General features: G+C 39.9%; 2 protein-coding genes across 2 annotated transcripts in view; both read right to left on the bottom strand.

Moving 5' to 3' along the window:
• Nucleotides 1–10,105: 10,105 nt before the first annotated feature.
• On the bottom strand, nt 10,106–15,137 carry FOXI1 (forkhead box I1). The gene is made up of 2 exons (XM_009502125.2): nt 13,161–15,137; nt 10,106–12,139 (listed from the first exon to the last, which is right to left on the bottom strand). The coding sequence occupies exons 1-2, from the start codon at nt 13,732–13,734 to the stop codon at nt 11,586–11,588; spliced, it is 1,128 nt and encodes a 375-aa protein (XP_009500420.2). The 5' UTR covers nt 13,735–15,137; the 3' UTR covers nt 10,106–11,585.
• An 11,497-nt stretch (nt 15,138–26,634) lies between these two features.
• Nucleotides 26,635–26,915, bottom strand: part of DOCK2 (dedicator of cytokinesis 2) — a 210,806-nt gene continuing 210,525 nt past the window's right edge. The window contains exon 52 of the mRNA XM_064458922.1: nt 26,635–26,732. Within this exon, the coding sequence (XP_064314992.1) occupies nt 26,658–26,732 (75 nt within the window). The 3' untranslated portion in view covers nt 26,635–26,657. The remainder of the gene's footprint in view (nt 26,733–26,915) is intronic.

Raw genomic sequence — 26,915 nt, forward strand, 5'->3', positions numbered from 1 at the left:
CAGAGAAGGACTTGGGGGTACTGGTGAACAAAAAGCTGGACATGAGCCAACAATGTGCACTCGCAGCCCAGAAGGCCAACCGTATCCTGGGCTGCATCAAAAGAAGCGTGGCCATCAGGTCGAGGGAGGTGATTCTGCCCCTCTGCTCTGGTGAGACCCCACCTGGAGTGCTGCGTCCAGCTCTGGAGCCCTCAGCACAAGAAGGACATGGATTTGTTGGAGCAGGTCTAGAGGAGGGCCACAAAAATGATCCAAGGGCTGGAGCACCTCTTCTATGAGGACAGGCTGAGAGAGTTGGGGCTGTTGAGCCTAGAGAAAAGAAGGCTGAGGGGAGACCTTATTGCAGCCTTCCAGTACTTAAAGAGGGACTAGAGGAAGGATGGGGGTAACCTCTTTAGCAAGGCCTGTTGTGACAGGACAAGGGGTAATGGCTTTAAACTAAAGGAGGGTAGATTTAGACTGCATATAAGGAAAAAATTTTTTTACAGTGAGGGTGGTGAAACACTGGGACAGGTTGCCCAGAGAGGTGGCAGATGCCCCATCCCTAGAAACATTCCAGGTCAGGTTGGATGGGGCTCTGAGCAACCTGGTCTAGTTGAAGATGTCCCTGCTCACTGCGGGGGGCTTGGACTAGGGACCTCTAAAGGTCCCTTCCAACCTAAACCATTCTATGATTCTATGATACTAAGTATATGATGCAGCCTGTCTCCCTTCCCTGAACACACACCTATTTTTAAAACATTTAAGAATTTGAAACAGTTTAAAATTTTCATATATTCTTTCTTGGACTATGATGAAAATGTCCCATAGAGCAGTTCAGCTAAATATAGACTTTGCCTGGAATTATGTGAGACCATGGATGAAACTTTGTGACTTGGTGGCAATGTTAGTTAAAGGAGTTCTTGAGTTATTTCCTAGTCCCTACCCATTCAGTCTCACCCTTGCTCCACAAAGTTCTGATCCTGCCTTTAAATCCTCCAACTCATGCGCAAAGCAGTGCAAAGCAGTGGATGGAGACAGGGAATGCTCTTGGTTTTTGTTTTGGGTTGGTTTTTTTCCTTACTGGGAAAACACTGAGTTCAACAAACACAACTTGGAGACAGCGTACTGGGGCTTAAGCTTAATTTTCATAGAACTTCAGGAGTACTTAAAACTTAGCACTTGCTTAACTGCTTTACTTTTAATTGCTTTCAAATCCAGCCTGTACATATTTGCAGAATTCTCTGCATGCAGTACACAGACCTGTGTGTTCTGTACATAACTGCCCACTGAAACCTAATACCAAACCTTTTTATAAATTTTAAGTGAAAAATGTCCTTTCGAAATATAATCTGCAAACCCAAACTAGTCAGCAGATTAATAATCTCAATAAATATATTGTAAAAATGTAGTAATACAGTGGACAACTTTACTGTTGGATCACATATATAAGAATAATGACATCCTAACCACTTCAGGAACTCTAAAAGCCATGCAGAAACCACTGTAACATTAATGTTCACAATTTACAGGAGGTAGTTATATACTGCTGTCACTCGTGTCTAAAACAAAAACTTGAAAAATTTTCAAGTTGCAGACTTTTTGTTTACTGACTGGTGCTCTGAATTCATGCTCCAAGAATTAGGTTAGCCCTTCCTCTCATGTTTGTTGATGTTACTCCTCTCTCTAAGCAGTTATTTGGGATAACAGGCCATTCTAGCCGTCACGTGTCCCACATAACAAAGAAATAACAGCAGTATTAAAGGAGTAATCTGACCACAACTGATGGCTGCTGTTTCACTCATGTTCCAGAATTTTCATGTTTCTATCACTGCATTTCTAGCTTTGCTGTTGTTTAGGTAGACCTGGCCTATGCTATCCACAGCCTGCTTGACTGCTTCATTTTCTTATTATTAATCATCAACAGGTTTTTCCACAGCTATGAACTTATTTCTCCCCTTCTGCACAGTTAGGTATATTAAGTATACTTTGATGGAGAGAAAAAAGAGTCCCGACTGACAGTAGCCTGAGGGCTTTCAACACTTAAGGGCTACCTTACTAATTTTTCAGGGCATAAAAGGCCATGTCTCTTTGCATATTTGTTTGCATAAATAGTAACAGCCAAAATTACATAAATTTAAAATATTCGCTTCAAATAACATTCTATAAAAAAAAGAGAAATATCATATTGCAAGCAAACCTGCAGGTGCCTTACATTCTCCTATGCTTGCCTGTGGGGAAAAGATTACAGGTTGCCATGCTCTTTGGCTGCATCCATTTCATACCAAAGTGGTTTAAAAATACTGAAGGATACATGGTATAGCAGGAAAACTATGACTGCTCTGCATGCTTGCTTATCACATATCTTCTTAAGGTGCATGGAGACAGGATTTGAAGAGTATCTTGCTCTGTAACTAGCCAGAGTTAGCTCATATTTGCCACTTCCAAGCAGAACAGGAGATGATTTTGTGGTCTTGGAAAAACGTTCGGGTTTTGTAAGCTTTGCATTTTTCCTTAGAAATCTAAGGATATCTACAGGAATCCAGAAATCTGGGAACGATAAAACAGTGCTTAGACCAAATAAGAAGTGAACATCACCTGTTTACTAATGAGGTTGTATGTGAGATGACATATAAGTTAAAACAGTCTCAGTATGTAGCATCTGTTTGAGCTGTAACTCTGTATGCTGTCTACTATGAACGGAGGTGACTTTCAGCGCAAAGTGAGATACTTTTTCAGAGAAACAATTAAATAGGCATGCTAGTCCTATCAAAGAATCTGGGATTTTAGAAGACACAAGCCTAACCCTGTGGCGACCTGGTAAGTTTTCTATAGGTGACAAGAAAAGTATCAGATAAATTTTACCCTAAATTTGTCCTGTTACAGAGAGGCAGAGAGATTAAATATTTGATGGGAAAGAGTACAGATCACGTAGCATCCCAGGAACTGGTTGTTTTCAATATTTGTGTTTGGGTGCAGGCCACATGTTGTTCACCATCTTCCGCAAGTGTGATTCAGTTCACATAAAGAGACATATTTCTCATTTAGCCTGCATGCTTGTGTTGTCAACCTGATAGAATTGCATAGGAATTAACCCAATAAAGTTAAATGAAAAATAATGCTCATTTTATTGCTCATTAAAGTAGGTCTATCCAATTTAACTCAAAGTAAGATCTGTGTTAAGGCCAGCTTATTAGTATTAATTTTAACTCATCCTGTAGAATTTTGTGGTTATATGATTTTCTATTAAATTACACAATATTGTCTGAACAACAACAACAGACCCTAAAACCCTCATCTTTGTTGAATTGTTACCTATTTCACTACAGGAGGCAAATCATCATGCAAGTTCAGGGGCTAAAGAAGTTTGAGCGTCCCAAAGACATCCCCAGTCTGGCCAAGGAACACTTGTTTCCAGTGCCAAAATCAAAGAGCAGGTCCAGGGGAATTCCTCGTACCTGAGCTAAACAGGACTATTCACAGTCGTGGCAGGCCTAGGGCAGGGAAGGATCTCAGAATAGCCTCATTTGCAGCTGAAGACACACTGTCCCCTACAGAAGCCTACAAAGCAACAGGCAGGGAGACTGAGTAATTATCAAACCCTGCATCCTTTCTCCTTCCACACAAGAATTGTGCTAAACATTTTTTTTTATTAAATAAGAGTAAGATCTGTAATTAGAGATCTTCCCACTTTTGATACAGTGAAATGCAGGTATGTCTTATGGGTGTGATGGTTTAGGTTGAGTTAGGTGATACCAGCACTAAATAATCAGGTTCCCAGTTGACAAGTAAAAAAAAAAGATACCGCTCCACCTTCTTTGAACTTCTTGCATTCTTAGCATTCTTTCCATAAATCATTTAATAGCTGCCCTATTCATAGGAAAATATATTGCCAAAGCTAAAAGGTGTTTGTTTTTTTTCCCTCCACTCTCATTGGAGGGAAACATAATAAATTAAGCCTGATTTGCATGCAAGTTTGCATGCAAAACTCTCGTCATGAACTAGCAAACAGTTGGCTGCTCATGTCAGAACACATTGGTCAAACAGCAGCATAAAAAATAGCTACTGAGCTGTAAGGCACATCAGTATTACCCTACTGCTCTGTGGCACTGATACTTTGCCACAACAAATCTACACCTCTACAAAGGCAACAGAAAGAAATAAATGCACCAGCTTTGTACCTCTCGTGCTGCAGTCCAAGCAACCTCTGTTGCTTTGTGGGACAGACTGACAGAGGGAAAATCTGAGTCCTAGATGAACCTGCAAGCAGAATGTATGAAAAGCTTTCCCTGATGACACAGATGTTACCCCTCTCTTTCAATGTGCTCCCTGGAAGCACATGTCAGATCATTTATTGGGCAACATATAATTAGCTACTATATGCGTAATGTTGCCATGAAACTTTTGGCATTACAATGTTGAGCAGATTGCTTCTGCAACTGGTGGCACTGCAGGAATAAAAGCATCTTACTAGTCCAGCTGGACATGCTGATATCATAGGGCACCTACACAATTTCAAAAACTTTCCTGATGTGGCATATAGTTACATCAGAGCTTCTGACAGCTCTTTATGGAAAGAATTAGCATGCCCAAGTTTAGCCTCGTTTACCTCTTGGAACAACACATGCAGAGTTTGATGCTAACACCTGCTTACCTTATCTTCTGTAATCCGTCAGAGGTACAGAAGCAAGGGGAACTAATTACTGTAAGTCATTACTAGTAACTGGGAGGCAGCAGGAGAGATTTTTGCCTGGAAAGGATTGAATGAGAGCAGTACTAACAGTTCAGGGCAGTAACCTAACCAAAACATGCCCAATATTTGAAGAATATTGCTGGCAGTCCGTGTTACATAGTAAAAGCATATTTCTGCATTAAATGCAGAAAGCTTCTGTCATCCTAGGGTTAGGGTGCTCCCTTCAGATTGACGCTGAAACATTTAGCAGAAATGAAGGACCACTTCCAACGTTGAGAAACCATGCAGCAGACAGACTTCACTATTTGTTTTGGCAATCATTTCCATTTAAAATGCATTCAGTTTATACTGCATAAGCAATTAATTTTCCTGTGAGCAAAATGCATACAGAATTTCCTAGATTCCTGGTCCTATGGTTGTATGACCTGAGGTAGCGAATCTTGCACTGCCTCCTGTATTTTCCCTTGTGACTTTTGGCTCTGGCTGTTGTGTGAATGTGCCGCCCTACTAACTGTGGGTCTGTTTGAGTCTACTATGACAATCCTACATGCCCACTATAATATTTAAATCATTTACATTCCCCACTTCATCTGCCAGTGAACCACAGTTGCACCTGGTACAAAACATGTTTAACAGGTGAAAGCAATGCCATGTTACATTTTAAAGACATGATGTTAATAAGCACAGCTCCTCAACTTAAATCTGGAAACCCATCCGAGGAGCTAGAATACTGTTAGGTAAGTTAAGGTACGGCAAGGACAGTACAGGCAATTCAGTTATACAGATCACAAACTTTTAACTGGTACCAAAATGATTAGGCGCTTGGTTATATGGCATTCCATTAGTTTCGGATTGTGTCTCTACCTGCTCACACTGATCTTTTTGACTCAGAGAAGAATATATACCTATAATACCTCCCATTCCATGGTTGTCAAAGATGTGAGCCCATGGGATTACAAATGAAATGGGTACATCTGTTCTAGCAAAAAGGTTATAACTGTGCAGCTTGACTTGCTGCCTTGCTTCTTAATGAACAATGGATATCATAAGCTGCACAAGACTAAAACTATAGTTTGCTGCAAAGAGATTGGGAGAGGAATGCTTTTAGGATTAAAAAAGAATGAAAACCAAGCTGCTGAGGTAAAGCATAATTTGTACTGCAATTTATCTAACACAAGACATGCAAAAATTAGGTTGAGAGTGCTATTCTGCAAATTAATTCGCACAAGACATCAGCAGGCATTATATTCTGCAAGTCCACTCAGGAAGGGTCATTTGGGTAGATGAAAGTTCTTACCACCTTAAAACTAGATCCACAATGTAAATAAGAAAAACTTAAGTGTCTTTCTGTGCAGATACCAACAACCCCACAGGTTTCTAGCACATGACAAGTATCAAGCGAGGTGTACTTGACAACAATACCTCCAGGACTACAGCAGTATAGGTTCTTGCAGCTGTCAGCACTTAAAGCAGGGAAAGGTAGAGGTTATGAAACCATACAGCAGGCTCTTGGTTCATACTTTGCAGATCTGGAGGTGTGGGTACTGAGGCAAAAACCCCCCACATACGTCTGGGTCGGCTGTTTCCAAGATCCGTTGGAAACAGATGTAAGGATAGCGGTAAAGTACCATAAACTGGCGGTTATGAATTGGCAAACCTACTGGGAAGAAGTTCATGAGTTTCCTCACCTGGAAATGCTTTCACATGAAGCAACAAAGAAACTATTGACACTACTAAACAGTGAAGAATTTCATAATGCATCCCATCATGAGAGAAAGGTTAGTGCATTGTAATTCAGACTGTATCTGGCAAAGTCAGCATTGCAGTTTCCTGGAGAAGTAAATACTGGCAGGACCAGAATGTGATTTTCCTTTACAGATACCTGCACCACACCACTTGGTATCATCTCTGAACTGGAGTAACATTTAAGCTCTCATCAGTTTATCATCTGGAAGGTCAGGCATTCCAGAATCCTACAGTTAAACGCAAATCTTTAAGCCTTGTGGTCTAGCTTTACTCTTCCACTTTGTAAGAACATTACAGTCTTAGATGTTTGCTTTATAAGGCAGGCACGAATGAAAACTAAGGTATTCGCAGACTCTTTTTATGGTATTTTGCACAGTGTCCCACAGTTTCCTTTTTTAAATATTTTTTTTATACATGATGAAAGAACTAAGAAGCTCATGCTACATTTGGAAAACTAGGTAAACAATAACCAGACGTTTATATTGTTGATTGTTTACTGAGCATTGAAAGAGTGTTCATCACTGCATCAAGAGGCTGCAGCCGTTTAGATTTTTTTGGTGTGTGCTTTAGAAGTCTCCCACTGTTTACAAAAAGCAGCAATGGTTTGTAATAGCCACACCAAATTTTTTCTCTCACTTACAAAATGGTTTCACAGGGCAGCATGTGCTGGCTGTCGCTGGCCACTGATAAAATGGGGTAGGTACTGTCCCCCAGCTCTCCAGTCTGTCACAAAGTATGATGCATCTGCACACTGAAGTCTCCCATCTACTCACCCCAAGACTGATTCAGCACAAACTAGGTTAATGTTAGCAAGTCTTAGTAGCATTTTTCTTGAGCCTGGTTCACTCTGACTGAATCAAAGTAATAAATGATTACTTAAGCATTTGTGCAGGTAGAGTAATCAGGATGCGAGAGGCACTAACCACCTACAGGAGGGGTCAAAGTGGTAGAAAGTTCACATGTAGGCAGAATAGTGAAGCAGCAGCTTCAAAGTGAATATTAAACACCATTCATAATCTGTGCAAACCATTACCATGCATAAAGTAAATACCAGCACAGAATGATTTTTGATTACTTTGCCTAATCCAGTAAAAAGCTCCACAACAAGCTTGGCCCTTAAAATAAATACGAATCACAGAGTAAACTGCCATGCAGATTAATTACATTTCCTGCATATTGACTGTGACAACAGATTTAGTAGATCTTAATGCTAACCGCTCTCTATTGTATCCTCATCATTATTGCAAACTTTGCATCTAATGTTGCTCCTCTGTACACTTCTCCTAAGCCACCTGCAATTATCTGATCAACAAGCTGGTTTGGCTTTGGCAGATAAGTGAGTCTCACATTTATGTTACCTTGCTGTAGCTTCATTTTGCTTAAACCTAGTGGGGTTTTTGGGGGTTTTGGTTTTTTTTTTTGTTGGTAAATATTGATGATTACAAAACATTTTGTTCACAGTGTAACTGTAGCAAAATTTCTTGAGTTGCAGATGGGGCACAAAGGACCCTAAAAGCTCCATGTTCTCAACTAACAGAGCACCTTGTATTGCAGGACCCCAGGTTCTGCAGCTGATCCTATGGCTAGATGGAACAACCCTGAGGCTGTGGTACAAGGGATCCCTGGCTGCCCAGATCTGTGCTGTGAAACCCCAAATTGCTAGCATAGTTTGGGTTTCAACGCCCTCCCTAGTTCTAGAGCCAGGGCTGAAGGGTCACAGGCTCCACTGTTGCAGACCCAGGACACAGAACAAGGAAACTGTGGAATAAGAACCCAGGCAAGGTGTTTCTAAAAAGGTCAATGACAGTGAAGCTGCCCCAGGGATTCAGCAGCAATATACCTCAGACATACGTAGGAACTCATTACTTATTTAACATTACTCAAGCCACGCTGTCTGCCAGTGAAGGCTTCAAATATTTGCAGTTTTAGTATGGCAGAAGGAAAGCAAGTAGTAACCTATTTGGACCACTTTAGGTCTGGATGTCTTTGTGGTAAGATGAGAGCAGCTTTTTGACATTTAAAAATTGCAGTCATGGAACACAGTGTCCACAGTCGCACATGAAGATAGCTGCATCTCAATACGAAACATTCTAAGAAAGAAATAATCAAGAATCTTTATAGACAAAAATACTCAGAGTTCTTGTAGCCCAAATTCTCTTTTCAAGCAGCACCAATCAGTAAATATGTTTGTAAATCAGACTATAGATCTGTAAGGATCAGCAGTGTTTTAAATATATTTTAGTTACAGGTCCTAGTTTAATGGCTTCTTTAATAGTATACATTAAAACATCAAAAATATATTAAAAAAAACCCTGAAAAGTGATGTTTTTCCCTCCAAAAGCCATATGTTTATCATATTGCTAAAATACATGAGTAGGAGCATTACCTTCAACATGGCAGTGCTGCTGCTCATATAAGAGCAGTAGATAAGTTTCCATGCAAGTGCTACACTGATGTCCAGTAGCTCCAGGAACATGTAAATATGGCTGGTTATCAAAGCCAATTCTCTCTGAAAAACACAAAAATACAGATGAAGAAGAGTGCTCCTAATTTTGTTTGTTACAAAGCAGTTCTGTTTTGAGGAGAAACAGCATTATGTCCCATGCAATCATCTTTCAACTCCTCCTTGAACAGCAGCTTCAACTGAGCTGATGTGTCAAGCTAGCTGAATGGTTGCAGGGGAGCTAATTAATCTCTGCGGTCAGGGAGCCCACTGGGAAACGTACCTTTGTCTGTGAAGAGCTGGCACGTTGGCAGCACTTCCTCATTACGCCGAAAGTGGTATTTGGCTGACGGCATCTGGGAAGCAATGAGGTACACTCTTGTCCTTTTGCATGCCTTTATGAATTTCCTTTTAATATTTAGGACTGGGAACTAGGAGAGTCAAACAAAACACTGAGTGACAAAGGAGTTGCTTTTTACTGTCTGCTGTGGTTTAGCAACATCATACTTCTTAGCATAATTTGCATCTTCTTTGTTACCACTTTTGCTCTGTAAGTCCATAAGGAACATTGTTCCATTTCAGCACTGAATAAATCAATTTCCTCTCAGTTTGTGAACTGTATACTCCACAGGAACTATGTTTCTGGGCAATTTGTTGTATGTCTGTTGAACCCAAGACAACAGGACTGACTGAATGCATTTCTCAGTTGTCACATGACCAAGTCTCTCTGTAACAACTGCTGCCAGCTGCTGAGTTGCAGGGCATGACATGGCCCACCTACTGGGCTGAGACTCTTGGAAGGGCTGTAAAATTCCGAGGGTGGGAGTTACAGCTCAGGCCTCAGCACATGTCTCACTTCAGAGAAACCTAAGAGTCATGGCGGAAGGACATCACCAGAAGGTCATTTTTTTCTTAAGCAACGTTAGCAGTTTAGGTAGACTTCAACATAGTGGGTACAAACCTATGAATAGTCAGGACAGCCTTGATAGTGAAAAAGTTGAAACATAAAAAATAAAATAAACAAGAATGCAGAAACGATTGTAGTCATACTGGCTAATTAGCATGTGAAAATATAGTCTGGTTTCTGAAATTTTAAATGATTGGCACCACTTGGCTCCAGCAGGGAAACTCTAAGGATGATTTTTATTTAGTGGTAATATTTTGCATTATAGCAGCTAATTATATTCCTCAGGCATGCAAATTTTGGTTGCCTAGATATACACTATCTCAGTCTCTGACCTTCTGTGACTATTATACTGCTCTTTCCTCAGGCAAATTACTCAAGTCAAACTATTAAGGAGACTTTTAAAGACATAAGTAGTATAGTACACATGCACACAGGTACACACTCTTCTATACAAATGCTTTATTAAAAATGCTTCTGGGGTAGCCCATAACAAAACTACAGCCATGTAGAGGTTAAAAAAAAAAAATCAGGACAAAATGGTATCTATTACAACATGTTTTCTATCATTCCAGAAGTCCTGTTAGTGCTCAGATGTGAACAGTTAAACTTGCCGTCTATGTATGCTGCAGGCTATCCAGTTTGAGATATTACTCTACATAAATGTGAAATTTGATTCAAGTCTTGTTTTGAAAAAACTTCATATATATTTTGAAATTTTGTGGCTACAGGAAAAAAAAACCATTATTTCTAATATTTACACAAGGACAAACAGCATGGACTTTTACAAAATTATAAAAAAACTCACCACAGTACAGGGACTTTTTACAATATCTGCCATTGATGTTTTGAAAGCTCCAGCTTTTGGAATCAAAACTGAGAAAGTTAAACTTTCTACCTCCCCTTTCTTCTCCTCTCACCCCCTCCAATATTCAAATTCTTTACCCAGTAGAAATTATTCATGTATAATGTTAAGATAGAACAAATGTGTATTCTTTTGAGAAAACACATATATTAAATACATATATATTCAGGACAGATCCTCTTTTCCTTATGTAAATAGATTTGCATGTGTAAGGCAAAAAAAAATAATTTGACCCTGTAATTATAGTTGAAAACATTAAGGTCCGGCTGTACCAGCAGAAGACAATTCCACTATATTTTGCTATGCTTCCCGTCAGTTTCAAAATGACTGCTGAGTCCATGATGATGCCAGCTTGCCTCATAGCCATATTTCCCTTGGGGCTGAAAGGGGATAAAAATTTAGGCAATGTATGCACTAGTATTAGAGAAAACCAAAGACAGCACTCCCCATTCAAATGTTGGTAGCTACTCACTATACAGTAGTTTTTATTATACCCCCTTCAGTGTCTCAGAATAGCTTTGGCCAAAAAAGAACTTGCTAAGCATGTCTAGTACAGGCAGCTTATATCAGCAAGAGAGGATATTTAGAGATAGAACCACATTTCTATTAGTGCTTTAAAAGCATAGCTATATTAGTACCATGCCAGAAAAAGCTTCATGCCTAAGGCAAACAGCACCTTCTCAAGGATGTCTGTAGAGGACCATGGTTGGCAGCAACACAAGCACAGTGTCTCAGGAGAACTCTTCACTACTCTTGCTGTTACGATTCCTGATTTTTTTATGTGGAGCTGCTGAATGTGGAGTGTTTGTGATTTTAATAACAGGTATCAAGTTTGTGGCTGTCAGAAGGTACGATGCAGTGTGGGTCCCAGAGAAAACAGGCTAATGCTAATCACGTGCCCACAGATCATTTCCTCTCATAAACAGGTATACTTTGGTGTCTTACAATCCTTCATTTAAACCTCTGTTCCTTCCCTGGAATACAGAGTGTTATTTGTGCTGATACTGCTGTAAAAATGAGTGTTAAACTGATTGAGTACAGAGTTGCTGTAGCCAAGGTGGCTAGAAGGCATAGAATTGGACCACTCTCCCACACCATGACTGGGGATATTAGAGAGTGGAGAGTAGGAATTAAAGCCTGCCATATTCTGTCCCATTTTGTCAATGGGTTCAGAGTTGAGTCCCAAAGACACGGAGCGGCTCACTGAGTTAGAGCCATTAACATATGCAGTCATACTGGAGAGGAAGTTACTGAGGCATGGACTGTTAGAAGATGGAGGTGGAGATCCTTTCTCAGGTGAACTGTCAGTCCCAGGGGATGAATTTTCCAAGATATCCTGATGCTCTACAGCTTTGGGGCTGCCAGTCAGGGCACTATCATCTGATTTCTCAGATGCAAGAGTGGAAGCAGTAGCCCCGATGTCAGACTTCCTTTTCCTCTTCCTGCGAAAGTTTCCATTGTCAAACATCTTTTCACAGTTTGGGTCCAGAGTCCAGTAATTCCCTTTTCCTGTTGAAGGGGACAAAAAGCACAATTTCAGTTTAAAAATATGCACACAGACAGCAAAGAGCAGTCTTCTAAGGCTTTAAAATGTTTCTTATTTTACAGAAACAGAACAATTGCATGAGCAAAAACCATACGTATGTTTTAATCACCCAAGAGCAGGTCTGTTGAATTAAGAAAAATTGTGTCAAGTTTTGGGCTGTATCTTCACACAGGTAAAACTACAAGTGGAGCCACTGGGAGAGCTTCTTGTTTTGTTTTCTTGGTGAGGGAAGGAGGTTTTCAGTATATAGCTGGTCCTCTGAATTTACAGCAGAGAATAATCAAATCCTATACTGGGCTGCTCCTCCAGTGGGGTAGGATAGGTTTCTAATGAGATAGAACCAGATTTTTGGCCCTCTGTGACAACATAATTGAATGCTTTTAAATCTTCCCAATGTTTCTCAACAGCTATTGAGAGAAAACAATAAATAAAGGAACAATTTGACAATGTATCAGGCAGGGGGTTGGAAACAGCAGAGGTGTGATTCCAAGCAAAACACTATTTGAAAACAATGAAATAAGAGCAGCCTGCTGTCCTTTTGAGAATTATTGATGACTCTCTAAAGCTACTGGATTTCATGGAAAATCTGAGTTTGCCTTGTCCCCTTTCCATTAATTCCCAGTTAAGTTTGACATAAATCACATGCATTACACCAAAGGGTTTTGAATGTGACTTGCTTAGTTAGATTGCTCCTGTGCTTGCTGAGCCTCGTGCTCAGCACATTGCTCGGTTCTCAGGAAGACCTAGAGCAGTAAAGAATCCCCTTCCCTGCAGAGATTTAACAGCAACACTGCTTCAGACCTCAACTATGCAATAGTTGCCTTCTAGTTCAGACCTACAAAAATAGAAGGGCTGCTATGTGTATGTCCTGTATCCATGCTACTATGTCTCTTTACAGTGTATTAGACATTTTTCAATTAATCAAGTTTAACTGGGGGGGTGGGGGAGTGGAGGAGGGAAGGAGGAAGGGGGAGAAAGCTATACCTGGATCATCTTCATCTCGGGGCACCTTCTTGAAGCAGTCGTTGAGGGACAAGTTGTGCCGTATGGAATTCTGCCAGCCAGCTTTGCTTTTGTTATAAAATGGGAAGTTGTCAGCCACGTACTGGTAGATCTGACTGAGAGTCAGCCTCTTTTCAGGTGCTCCATGGATAGCCATGGCAATAAGTGCAGAGTAGGAGTAAGGTGGTCTAACCAACTTCATAAGCTCTTCTTGGGATGGGAGAGGAAGCCAGCCAAGGTCAGTTCCTCCCAAGCCGTGCATGTTAGGCAAGAGCTGCCTTTGCATCCCGTAAGACTGAGGAATGAAGGGACTGGCATTGGATCCTGGGAGATATGGTGGAGGGGTAATGGAAGGTCCATTTAGCCAGAGGTAAGGATTGGGGGTGGCGTTGTAGTCCGTCGTCTCAAAGGTGCTCGGTCGCTGGGGGCTAGGGATGTTCTGTGGATGGAAAAAGTTCTCATAGTAGACACTCATCTCTGGAGGTTCTTGACCAATATTCGGAAATTGTGGGCTGCAGCGTGGTGGAGAGTGCGTTTGTGGATCAAAGGAGCTCATGCTCTAACGCAGGCAGCTGGTAAGTTATGACACACCTGTACTAGTGCTCCTTTCCTGAGACAGGTGCATCACCTGTGCCCTTCCCTACGTACTTATGCACCTGTAAGTGTTTCAGCTTGTGCTGCAGGCTCCACCCCACAGCCCTGAGTGGCTGCAGATGAGGACGATATCCTTTTTGGAATGCTGGCAGTCCCAGCCAGTCACTGATGTCACATCACCCAAACCTGAAAGTTACAACTGTTTATCTTCTTAAATGAATGAAGGAATTTTCCACTAATGTGATGCACATAAAGAAAGCCTAAGGTGCCTTGAAGTTAAAACCTCTCATCAGAGATCCTCCTCTTCCCACCTTCCACAATGAAGCTTTAGCATTTAGTATTTCTTTTTAAAGAAAAGCCATTTTGTGCTGCTGCTAGTACCACATCAGAATGCAAAAGCCATTGTCACTCATCAATGAAACAGTAGGGACATATATTTACTTTAAAAAAAAAAAAAAAGAAAAGGTCAGACCTCCTTTCCTTTCTGCAATTTTAATTGCAGAGTTGCTTGTACTTCCCCCTAGGCAATCAGAGTACTACAGCCAAATTCTGTAGCTGGTTACTCACGTGCGTAATCTTACTGATATAAATGGAATTACTCCCTAAACTAAGGATTAATCTTGTGATAAAAAAATTTCAAGCTTAATCATCAAACCTTTCTTTAGAGCTTAAATTGGTGAACTGAGATGATAAATTATTATTTGCCGCTTCCACTTTGCTACAGGATTTGTGCAGAGAGCTCATAAAACCTCTTAGCAGAATTTCCAAGCAGGAAAGAGGCAGTGTTCAGCACAGCATTTTTCAGCTAAGTTCCAATAACTTCATTTGATTCTATGCAGACAAAAGCTAATTCCATAAAATTGAGTAACAAGGAAAAACCTCTAGCCCTTTTAAGACTTGGAAAAATACTTACTGCCTTGCATGGCACCCTGCACTTTTGAAGAGGAAAAAGCAGAGCTGGAGTCTCACCAACACCTGCCTCAGGATGATGACAGCTCTCACAACTGTGCCACTGCAAGAACGACTGCACTGTAGTTAAAAGCATAGTTGCAGTTCCCTTCAGAAGAGATATTTGCTTTTTTTTTTTTTTTTTAATGTTGAAGGCACTTACATACATTTGGAACTTGACTCAGCTTTAATAACCCATGCAATTAAAGAAATTCCGGGTATAACAAGGCCTTTAAGGTGGCTCTAGTCCTGTCATTTCTGCAGAAACACAAGGTTTGACCTGTAGATATGAATTCCTGGCGGTACCAGAGACTTTTTTACTTTGTCACACATTCATCATTTCACTGAATGTTTTGTGCTGCAGCACCACCAAGATTCACCACCCCCCCCAAGCATTAGTGATTCCCCAATGTCATGTTCATATTGTTGTTGCTTTGAAAGGTACGAAAAAAATTTCACTGGCAATACAACTGAAATATTGAGTACAGGGTGACAAAGCTAGCCAATCTGGCAGCCCAGAAATGTGTCTTTATAGCTGTGATTTAAAAAAACACATGCTTTCACTGCACATGAAATCATTTGTACTGCAATTGTGGACAAACAAGTTGCTATCTTAATTTGAATGACTGAAAGTTCAGAGTTTGTAAATGCTAACTGCCTATGCCGAGATATGCATTAACCAGACAAAAGGGAACACAGTGGGGTCAGCTTATTTTCTAAGCGACAACTGCTGTGCAAAAGGCGACTTGGACAAAAACGCCAAGTGATGATTCATTTTTCAGGAAATAATAATGTGAATACCTCCCTCCTCAAGAAAGCTGTCTGAAATAATATTTTTTCTCCATAAGAATCTGAGTTACAAACATGCAGAAAAGCTGTTTGAGCAACATTGCCTACAGCTTCCCCATCAACTCACTAACACAGATATATTTTTAAAATTATACCTGTAGTCCTGCAAATATTAATGTTTCAAATATTGCTAATAAAACCCCCCGTTATTTACAGAAGAGTCAATGGAATAAAATGTTCAAGAAATGCACAAATGAGTAAAAACACTTTTACAATTAACTAAGACACAGAATATAGTGTAAAAAGTAAGCATAAAAAATTCTTGATCCTCTCAACAAATTACATTTTTGCCAAACAAAACCTTGAAAATGAGAAAAAACTTCTAAATTTACTACTGCTCAGGGTTTGTTTATTCGAAGAAGTGAAAATTCACCTAATTGCATCATGAACTTTGATGAGTGGCATCTAAATACTTATTCCCTGAGGTGCTCTGCATGCATAGTCACAGTTAGTCTGCAGTGGGTGCTGAGTGAATACATGCTTTGAAAATATGCCAGGCTTTACAACAGCAAAAAACCAGAGACTGATGAAGGTTATAAAACTTCCTCCACAAAGTAATCTTTATGAAGTGTTGGTGCTGCGCGTTTTAGGAAGGTCAACCCTGTGCCCTGCAGCTGCCTGAGAATGCATGTTACTACCAGACCCACCTTGATGTGACACCTGAGCAAAGTATCACACCAAACTAAGTAAAGCAAGGGCTAAGGTGAAGAATGGCAAGTACTGCTTTTAAAGGCAACTGTAGGCTTCTGCCTATGGAGCTCTGACAGAGAGTGCAAAGGTCTGATCCCTTCCTGGCACGTGTGTGCTGGCAGTTTCTAGCACAGACACCATCTGATTAGCAACATTTTTCCAACTAACCATGCCTGATTTACTCAGATGGGAGTATGAACACCACCAGTGAAAATGGTACTTTGTCAGTACTACGGGCACGACTTACTGCTTGAGAATCACTGTGATACGTGTTCCTGCGTAGCACTTCAGGTGCAGATGGTCATATGCAGGCAAAAGGCAGCAAGGAAAGAATAAACTTTGCTCAAGGTGTGATTGCTCAGCAGGGCTGGTCAGAACTGGAGTTAATTGAGTCTAGCCAGGAATAGTGCCCTGGCGTCCTCACCACTGAGACTCCTCTTCCTGGCAGGGCTGAAAGGAGAACACAGCAATCCCAGAAGTGGAGAAAGGACAAGGAAAAATGGTGAGGCTTCCATATAAAAAGGCTGGGGAAAGGTGATATGCTGACCAAGCTATGCTAACAGATTGTGTTTAGGCCTGAAAAACCCTAGAAATAACATGGAGGCTGATTCTGGAGTCATAGTTTAGTGATCATTGCTTCCAAATGCATCAGGCTTGGTGAGGTCTTTGTAGGCAGGATGCATCATGTTTTTAACATTTCTTTTTACTCCAGTATTGTAGAGCCCTGAGTGTATGTATCTACCAGTTGGAAGCCTTATCAACCATAGATTGGTCGTTCATCAACTCTTGTGTTGTATGAAGATTTGCTCCTCTCAATTTCTTAAGTGAAGCTCCAAAATCTGCAAGGCTGAGGCTGGGCCCCTGCAGAACTGTTATTCTCCATACATTATTGTTGGTCAGTCCCTATGTACCCCTCTGCTCCAGCCAACAGTAATATTTCTTCACACTGATTGCCCTTTTACAAGGGAAACCATAATTGTCTGAAATCTTGGGTATGAAAAGTTCAAATTTCATTAAAACTAGGAATCCTCAGCATTCTCACTTATACTCCGAAGTAACCTATACATTCAGTGTTTTTGAAATGCAGTGACTTGGGAGAAGCGCGTACATACCAGCACACAGTAGAAAGCAAAAGCACGGGGGTCAAAAGGTAGAGAATAATATGGGGAACTCTTTGTATGCTTTTGTAATATTTTGGCTGAGATACTCCTAACTGCCTTCTTAACTGGATTGTTTGGAAAGATAAAGCAAAATAAATACCTGCTGGTCTCACAAGCACTTTAAGGTCATCATGCTGTTTCACAGTGTGACAGTTTTGGAGAATTTACATTGAAAGCACCATGCCTGCATGATGCAAAGCACAACATAGTGCAAAAACCCACTCTAATGACTCAGGTTCAAAATTTTGTAGTATTAACTTCATCCTGGCAAACCTTATAACATACCGCATATCATTTGTGCCTCAGACAGACAACATAAAGCACTCTGCATCATGTATTTTAGCTAATTAGTCAGAAAACAAATTGATTGTTTTAACTTTTCATATGATACATACTGCCAGATAATCCCACGGTGCAGAGATGCATTTTTAATGAACATGGAGCTTTAGGCTGTACTGTTAACACTGTGCATAACCCCAGTCGTGCTGCATTAGCACAGCTGAATACCTTGCTGAAGAGAAGTTCACACAAGCTATTCATGTGGTCACAAAGAAGAGAGAAAAATTGTTTTGAAAAGAAAAGAGTTCATCTACAACTCAGCATACCAAGCAACCCACCTCGTTTCAAACAATTCACACACTGAATTCAGAAACAATTCAGTAACCATTGATAAAACATTCTCACATAATGACAAATTATCTACATTCTCAATTGCCTAGTAGATTACTTGTAGAAGTCTTCGCATTTTATTCTAGTAATCATCTTCCCGGTGTATGCACAAAATAAACCACACCATCAGAAGAAACAAGGTGTAGCAAACAAAACAATGTCATCTCAAGGTGATTACAAAAGCATAGGAATAGTAAAATACAGTATTGCAAAACAAGGGAACTAAGCTTTATTTCTAGAAATGCAGGTTGAACATTACATTAATGGAAAGGGTAATATCATTTGGATCTGTGCCATAAATACTGCAATGCTAGAATGCCCTTAGGTTTTTTAAGTCTTTCAGAGCAAAACCACTGTGGAATTTTAAAGCAACTTTATAACTGGGGTTTTGGAAGACTGTAAAACCTTACAAGGGCTAGTGGCTGCTTTCTGACCATGAGAACTATGATAATAAAAGCAGTCATAACTTCTGCTTCAGCAAAGGCCTTCCACCATCTTGCCAACATATAATATGGTAGAGGGGATTAGGTGTCCCCTGACTCATGTATGAGTCATGACAGGCCATAGGCAGGCCAGGAATCTATAGCCTCCATTTGGCTGCCTATGGCTCTCATGGGATCTGCTGCATTGAGATACACAGACATACTCAGCCCTGCAACAGAGGGATATCTCAAGTCCAAACCAGACACGGGACAGATTCTGCAACAAATTCCTCTCATGTTAGAATATGAGGTGTCTCTGAATTATGGGAAATTAGTACAAATATAGATACTTCAATCAATCATACTTTGGCAACCTCACTGCTACTACCAGCTTCCAAACAGCTGAAATGCTTGTCTCTTTTAGATTACCTGGTTGTTATTCTTTGCCTGCCACTAAATGTTTGTTTATACTAGAAATAAACAGTGCTAAAATCAGACGCAGTGCTGTATGACCAAGGAAATTAAGCTATACAGCTTTCCAAAACCCTTCAAAGTTTAAATTCTTGTGCATTTCAGTGAGATGCACAACAGGATTTTTACAAAGAAAAAAATAGTAACATGCTAATACTTCTGTTTCAGTCAGATTTCATCATCAAGGTATTTGCTTATATGGCTAAATCAGTTCCTCCCACTCAAAAATTTAAATGGAGATCTCATTGAAAAAATGTTTTAAAACCAAGGATTTTTCAGAAAACGTAACTTTTTGTTTTGTTTTGTTTTGTTCACAGTGTTCTACACCCTTTGGTACTTGTACAACACAAACACTTGGGGAAAATTAATTAGCAACGAAAACTGATAAGTGAATTGGTACAATTTTAAGTGCAGTGAACAGCTTTATGAACACACCCAGTCATAGATAAACTTACGGTTGTTTTAATGTAACCAGGGTTTAACCGCAGTAAGCTAAGATCATCTAACTTGTGAGTAGGATGATATACAGTTTTATAATCCTTGCACTTCCAGTTGCTCCACTTTGCTTTTTCCGGTATCTGGGTAGACAGATCAGTAGACTGAGTTCTAGTATACGGGCAAAGTATTGCAACTACTTATCACCCTCTAGTGACAGTTTTTGAAAATGTATTGAATTAGTCCAGATCCGGCCTAGAGAGAATTTAGTAACAAGTTCTTACACTGGCGTGATCTCTGTCCCCTTAGCAATACTATGTCGATCTAGATTTGTAATTCTGGGATCTGTAAAAATAACCAAAGTTATATGTAAACATTTTTAACTTTTTCATATTAGAATCCTTTGTTTGCTTTGAAATTCTGTGAAGAAATTTGTTAAGTCTAGGGACTTACGTCTTTCTTTTAGGTTTGTTTCCTTTGCTCCTTTGTTTTGCAGTACTGATCTCCAACAGTACTGTTTTCTTGTCCTGTGAAAGTCTAAATGCAGTTGTTAAGAAAGATTCTACAAATTAAGGCACTGTGCATTAGTATTATTGAGTGTGTCAAAGCACTACTGAAGCACTGCTGAGTGTGTCAAAGCAACTGAAGTCATGTGGTAGACTTGACATTCCTCAGTATTTGTGGAATCCAGGTATCCAACCATAACGTGCTTTACGATAAAATGTAATATTCCTGGCTAAAAGAACTGCATCTGAAGCAACTCTATCCAGAGATGTTTTCTTATATATAAAAACGTACAAGCAAACATTCTGGGGAAAATCTTCTCTCAAAATACCTGCCAAACATGGAGGTTTTTTAGACTTTTTCTTGTTACAACAGTACAAGATTCTTACTACTACAGCTAGCTAAGTTTCTTTTTTTGGCTGCTGGCCTGCCAACTCAGGGCATAGATACATTAAATTACTGTTTTCTGGCTGATTTCTGATTCCCATCACCTTTCCTGTGTCTTGTGAATCAATTGGCACTTAAACCCATTGTAACACCATCAACAGCCACCTACCATCAGCTGAACTAATTCAAGTCAATGGGAAGGCCTATGAAGTGTTATCTGTGAATGACAGGTCCTTCATAGCTCCCACATTAACCTGTTAGTAAATGCAGGCTGAATACCCACATGCATAATGGGGCATATGGAGCTGCAGTACACGCTAATATTTAATGAAAAAAATCATTAACATAGAAACAGAAACTACATTTGTTAAAGCACAGACACTCACAGCGGCTCACTAATTCTAGGGTCAGCCGTATGAAAGATCACTCATGGCACCGCCAAGCTTTCTGCTACCCTGGAAGACAAAAGCTGCATTGAAAAGGGATAATTCTATCCAAAACCCAATCAGATCAAACTGTCCTCACTTTAAAACCATGATTAAAGTTACCTAACATTTTAAAGTTTATGAAATCCATGGCCTACCTGAGGTTTGTTTGCAGAGCAATTATTCATTTACAGTGTTAATCTTTAGCACACACTGCATCATGATAGCAAATCAGAATAGAAAATTACAGACTGAGTCAATAAAGAGTAACTACTCTCCTCACCCCACAGCAGTAAATATTGCCAATCCTGAAGTCCTTACAGCTGAGGCAGCCCCTGGAACGTTGCTTAATGTTCCCTCTCAAAAGGACCTTGAATGCCCAAGAGCAAGTAGGAACTCCGTTCTGGGAGGGAAATATAAGTAAATACTATAATACTAGTGACTACTCCAAGGCATCCAGGATCAGAGATGGTTGCAAGCTTTTATTTTTCCTCCCTTCTCAGAAATGGTTTTAAAAAAAGGTATGATGCAAAAGACAACTTGGCTTTAAACTGGCTGAATTCTCTCAATTTAGACATGAGAAGGATCCTGTGTTTGCCTAAGTTATTCCTTTTATCTTCCCACACTCTGGAAGATTGACCTGTGCTGTTGTTTTAAACAGAATGCCCTAGATCCAGATGATTCCCATTGAGGTCGGCATATACAGAACCAGTCTCTGGGATAAATGATCCTTTTGTTAAATAGTATTGCACTGCAGCTGGAACAAAAAAAGAGTCTTTTGGTCTCTGCATGACAGCTAAGCTAAAATAATTTAAAATGGAAGAGCAATTTAGTATAGAGTTATGTGAGTAGATGGCTTTAAACAAAACTCCTGGACCTCAGCTGACTTAAACAGAAACCAGATTTAATAATAACAACACCATCTTCTTCTGTCCTACCTTGCTATTTTAAAAGCACATTTAACAGATTTTCTTGTTTAAAAGTGCCCTCATCCCCAGATCAGGCTGGAAGAGACCTACCTCGGAGCTTGACTAGCTTTTATGATTTAACTTATGTCATTATTTCAAAGATGCTTCCATTGATTTTACTTGGGTGGAAATAAAAAATCCTTGATAATCAGCCAGACATGATACAGCTGCTGCAGTACTGTGATAGCAGTGAGCAGTTTTGATTCAGAATCTCTATAGTTGTAAGTACAATAAAATACTTGTGGATTTATCCTACTCCAAAGCAGATATTTATGCTCATTAGTGCAATCAATGTAAAAATCTCATTATGACTCTGGGTATAGACTGTACGTGATGTGATTTATCAGCCATCAGCTGTTGAACTGCTAAGAGACTTCATATTCAAACTGATCAGGTCAAACCCTCAAAGTCTACTTCACTTCCTCAGCAGTTTCCCATCACCATTCCGTATTTTTTTCTGCAGGATTCCTTGCACATACCTTCAACTCATTTTGAATGGAAGTCTGCTCCATCGTTGCCACTAGCAATGAAGCAAGCAGCCAAACAACAGCTGTGAATATCAAATGGGTCAAAGAGAGCAACCCGACCTCTGAATCCATTTTGTCATTGAAATTTCTGTAACTTTAGTAACATGACACAAAAGCATTAACCTGTCTACCCATTCCTTGTCCTTCTAACAGCTGTGACAAGTGCTTGGCACAGGCTTATTGCTTTTTGCCAGTTAGGAAGTGCTCTTCAGCCAGTTTTTACAGTAAAATGGATGCTGGCTGAAAACACCAAGCACAATATAGTAGCTGGTCCTAAAAATTCCTCCTTACCACTCTGGCTACTTGATGTCCTCCAGACTGAGGAAAATTTTCCACTGTTATTCCATTACAGCTTCTTTGTATCAGTAATTGTGGGAGCAAACTGCCTCTGGATCTCAAATCTCATACAGAAAGCAGAATAGTCCACCATGTCAGTTATATGAGTTCTTTTCTTCAGAAAGCAGGATAACACAAGGTTCCTTCAATTTAAATGTGATGAGATCGGACATATTCCAGACTCTTAGAGTCTTCCGCGCTGCTAAGGCTACCGTTCATATGATGCATTAGTAATACATCCAGAAAAATCTGCTTACACAGTGTCGTACTGCCTGTAGTTTGACATATTGGTTTGAGTTAATTTACCTTGTTTGTTGTGACTTTCTATCAACTACGAGCCTGGAAAAGGACAGTCTTTAAAGAAAGGTCAGAAACTTGATCAAACAAATCTGAAAACTGGAAAAAACGCCAAAAGCCAGACCAAACAATATCAACAAGGAAAATGAAAGCAGAGATCAAATGATCATCACACTGTGTCTGTGGACTCCATACAGAATAACCACCATGGCACCCATTACCCCCACTGGGGGTTGGGACCAGATGATCTTTAACGTCTCTTCCAACCCAAACCACTCTATGATTCTACTCACCCAAAATTTCCACTGTCTAATAAAAAAGATTACAGACCACATGTTTTACAGATAAAAAGTTCAATGTCAAGCAGTACTTGCAGCAAATACACAGGTCTATCAAACATTAATTCTCAGTTCAAGAACACAATGTATTCCTCAGGTTCGTAAAATCTTTAATGAAACTCTTCCTGCTTAGAAACTTGATCCTTATTGACTTGTACTCTGAACACCTTCCTATAGGTCACCCCAGCTAATTTTTATTGAAATTTTAAGAGCAATAAATTCTCCACCAAAATGAAAAATTAAGCCATGATTTCATAATGAGGACCTGGACAGCATCATCGTGGCCCAAACAAGGGCAAGTTGGATACCCAAGTTAGGTAAAGAATACCTGAGAATAACTTGATTTAGCAGAATGCTAACATTTGCCGTCTATGACCAGACCTTATACTGCATTGACACTGTAGCTCTTCTGGAGCTGGACCATTACTCGTAAAGTAGCGTTGCGCTCCATGAGAGATAAAGCCCAAGTGCCTGTGCCTAAAATTCAGACATCTGGCTAACTGAACATACGTGGCATACAGCTTAAATGCATCTTACACTGTTGCAGCATAACAGCTTTCTACAGGTCAGCACATAAAAAATCTTACCTCCGCATGCAGTCTTTCCTACCCCATGCTAAACGTCATTTATTACAGGCTCACACTACCCAATCATTATCTTAGGGTCATGCAGTCCAGAAAGCCAGACTGTTACTGTCCAGCCTATCCAAAATGTCCAAGAGCAGTGACATAAACTTTGATGCCAAAAGCACATGAAAACATTGTTGTGTCCAGAAATGCTTCTCTGACCTCGCATGGTGAGCGGTGGTAGGGCTATACGCATTACAGGTGAAGCTACCCCTGCTCCATTAATTCCACAGGGGAGCAGCCAAAGCCTGACTCTATTGTGGAGTAAATTTCTGCCCTCTGTTCTTCACATCAAAGAAAGTCAAATACACAGGTTCTGTGCCGCCTGAATATATCTTCCTTTGCACACATGAACTAAAAGCCTGTTTAGCTTGTGACAGAAATGACAATAATCAGTGCTGATTTACATTTGTAAACTGATGTTGCCAGACTGCCATACTCGCACTTTACTATCCCAGGGCATCACTACTTTTTCATTTGGACGAAATGTCAGTATCCAGAGCTTCTGGAAACTTGTGAATGGCTGGAGCTTGTTGTCCAAATATACTTAAAATCCCAGTTCAATGTATGCCCTGTCCTTGGCAGTTATTTTTTCTTTGTTAATGTTGCTTTGCTGCTCAGAGTTCATTTACATGATTTCAGGCTTGAAACAGATCCAAAACTGGGATGGCAAGAAGAGGACAACCTGTGATGCGGGACAGCTAATAATATTTTTGCTGATATTTGGTAAATTAAGTGCAAATCTAATCTCTTCATCAAAAATGATACTAAAACCTGAGAAAAACACAAGCATGAATCTTGAACAACTAGCTAAACACTCAACTTCCTCTGGACATTGTGCTCCTGCCTTCCAGGTATTTGTTTCTGGGCTCTTCCTTCCCTTCCATGCTTTGTACATTTTAATTATGAATCACAGTCCTTTAATTATAATTTATAGTAATAGCTTGAGCTAAAACTCTTATTCCACTCTCACATGAAAACATAGCTGCAAAATACAATAAGCAAAAGATAACCTTTAACAGTTATCTTTACGAAGAATAAGCAGTTGCTAGATCATCCTTTCCTTACTTGTTTCCAGTAGAACCAAACCTTTTCTTTTAAAACACTTTTTATTTTGTGATATCAATATTTCTTCAATGTATCTGCAAATAATATTGAAGGACAACCCAGGTGCCCTCCTCCTTCTTCCCCCAGGTTAGCAAGATGTAAAACATGCACGCCTCAGCCTTCCATCTTCTCCCACTCAAAGACAATCTACTCTATTGAACTGAGGGTTTTTTCCTAGAAAAGCCTTCTTCCTCTGTGCTTCCTCGGAAGCAGTATCATCTGCTGTGAAAAGCAAATAAACCAAAAAGTCTATCAGCATCCATGCTGACATTGTAGTTGGTGTTAAAACTGGACCCATTTTGTCTTGCTGCCTATGGTTATTCTAGTGAAAAGTACTTCTTGGCGCAGTGTTAATTCCAACTGTAAACATTTCAAACTTCTCACAAAAAAACAATCACTAATTATTTCCTGCAGAAAACAGCTTCACACTGACAACTGGTAAAGAGAGTCTAAATTCATTAAATAAACTATTCATGCTGAACATAAAAGTGTGTATAGAAATAGTTAGGCTTATAACAATCTGAAGATGCTTTTCCATTGATTCAACCACTCAGCAAGGAATAATTTTAACCTCTTTGTCTTTCCCATATCCATACAAACAGCAACAAGGCGGCTCTCGCCCATCCACAACACCATAAGTGGTCATATTTTATTTAATGAATATAAACTTATGTAGGTGTCTGAAACAAAGCGATTTTGAAAGTTTGAAGGAAATCAATTATTCGCCTTTTAGAAACCTTTATATTTGGATAACATACTTGCCTTTAGAAAGAACTGACAGATAATAAATGCCCCCCACCCCCCACCCCACCTCCCCCGAGATGCTGACCTGCAGTGCTGCCTAGCTTCATGCCAATAAGGCATTATCTTCCAACTCTACCTCATGAGCTGGAGAGACACAGGAAATCAATTTGGAAAGCAGAAGACTTGGACTTGTAAAATTCCATTTGCTGTCAGTAAGAAAGTATTACCTTATATATGATGATACCTAGAGATTTCTGGGAGAAAGGTTCAAGGCAAATAAAACAAATTTTTAACATTTTATTGATGAACAGCAGACAATGGAGCTTTGTTTATTATAGTGCTGGATGTAATATCAATTTGTACACGTGTAAATAAACTTCCGCACATGTTTTCAACGTAATAGCCGCTGTTCTGAAAATAACTCGGGCATATGGTCTCACCGTCATGGACATCACCCTGAGAAAGATTGAGGATACAGAGCAGTGTGGTGGGAGCAGCAGAAGGACCTGAGGACTGTAAATCCAGCTACTGCCACAGAGTAAATTGTCAGTGGCTATTTTGTGCTGAGCCATCTGTTGCCTTGACTACACTGCCAGCAATAGTTTAAAGATAGCTGGAGTGTCTCTGTACAAGCTACACAGAACGATAACTTCCATGCTCTTTGAAAAGAACAGGATCCAACTTACATCACATAGTAAAAGCACTGCAGATGGCCTTTTAATACATCCCTCTTCCTAGAAATACGTTTTGTCACCAGGGAACACACGATGTCCTTTGACCTGTGTAACCTGAGGCTCAATAAACTTCTGTTCCATATCCTAGCAGGCACATCCTGTGGTATTTTCTTCATATGTTATTCCTATATCTGTATTGCAAGTAACTTGATCATATTCTCTATTAGCCATTAGTTAACGGTCCCTTTCTTTAGGGTTGAGAGTGCTCTAAAATAGGATATATATGTAGAGTCATGTAATGGAATGAATTACAGATCTGTAGATGAAGATTTGAAATGGTGTTCCACAGACTGCTTTCCATCTTCCAGAACTTTGGAAATGCGCTGCAAAAGAGAGGAACAGAGTGCCATACATTAAAATGACTGCTGTCTTGGATTCAGCAATATGTATATTAATTACTAGCTTGTGGCCTTAAGCTGTGGCTAGAGAAAAGGGATGTTGACCAAATCCTGGATATTTTGAATTAATTTCTCTATCCTCCAAAACCATAAACCTGTATTTAAACC

This window comes from Phalacrocorax carbo, chromosome 8, assembly GCF_963921805.1.
Source record: "Phalacrocorax carbo chromosome 8, bPhaCar2.1, whole genome shotgun sequence".
Taxonomy (NCBI): domain Eukaryota; kingdom Metazoa; phylum Chordata; class Aves; order Suliformes; family Phalacrocoracidae; genus Phalacrocorax; species Phalacrocorax carbo.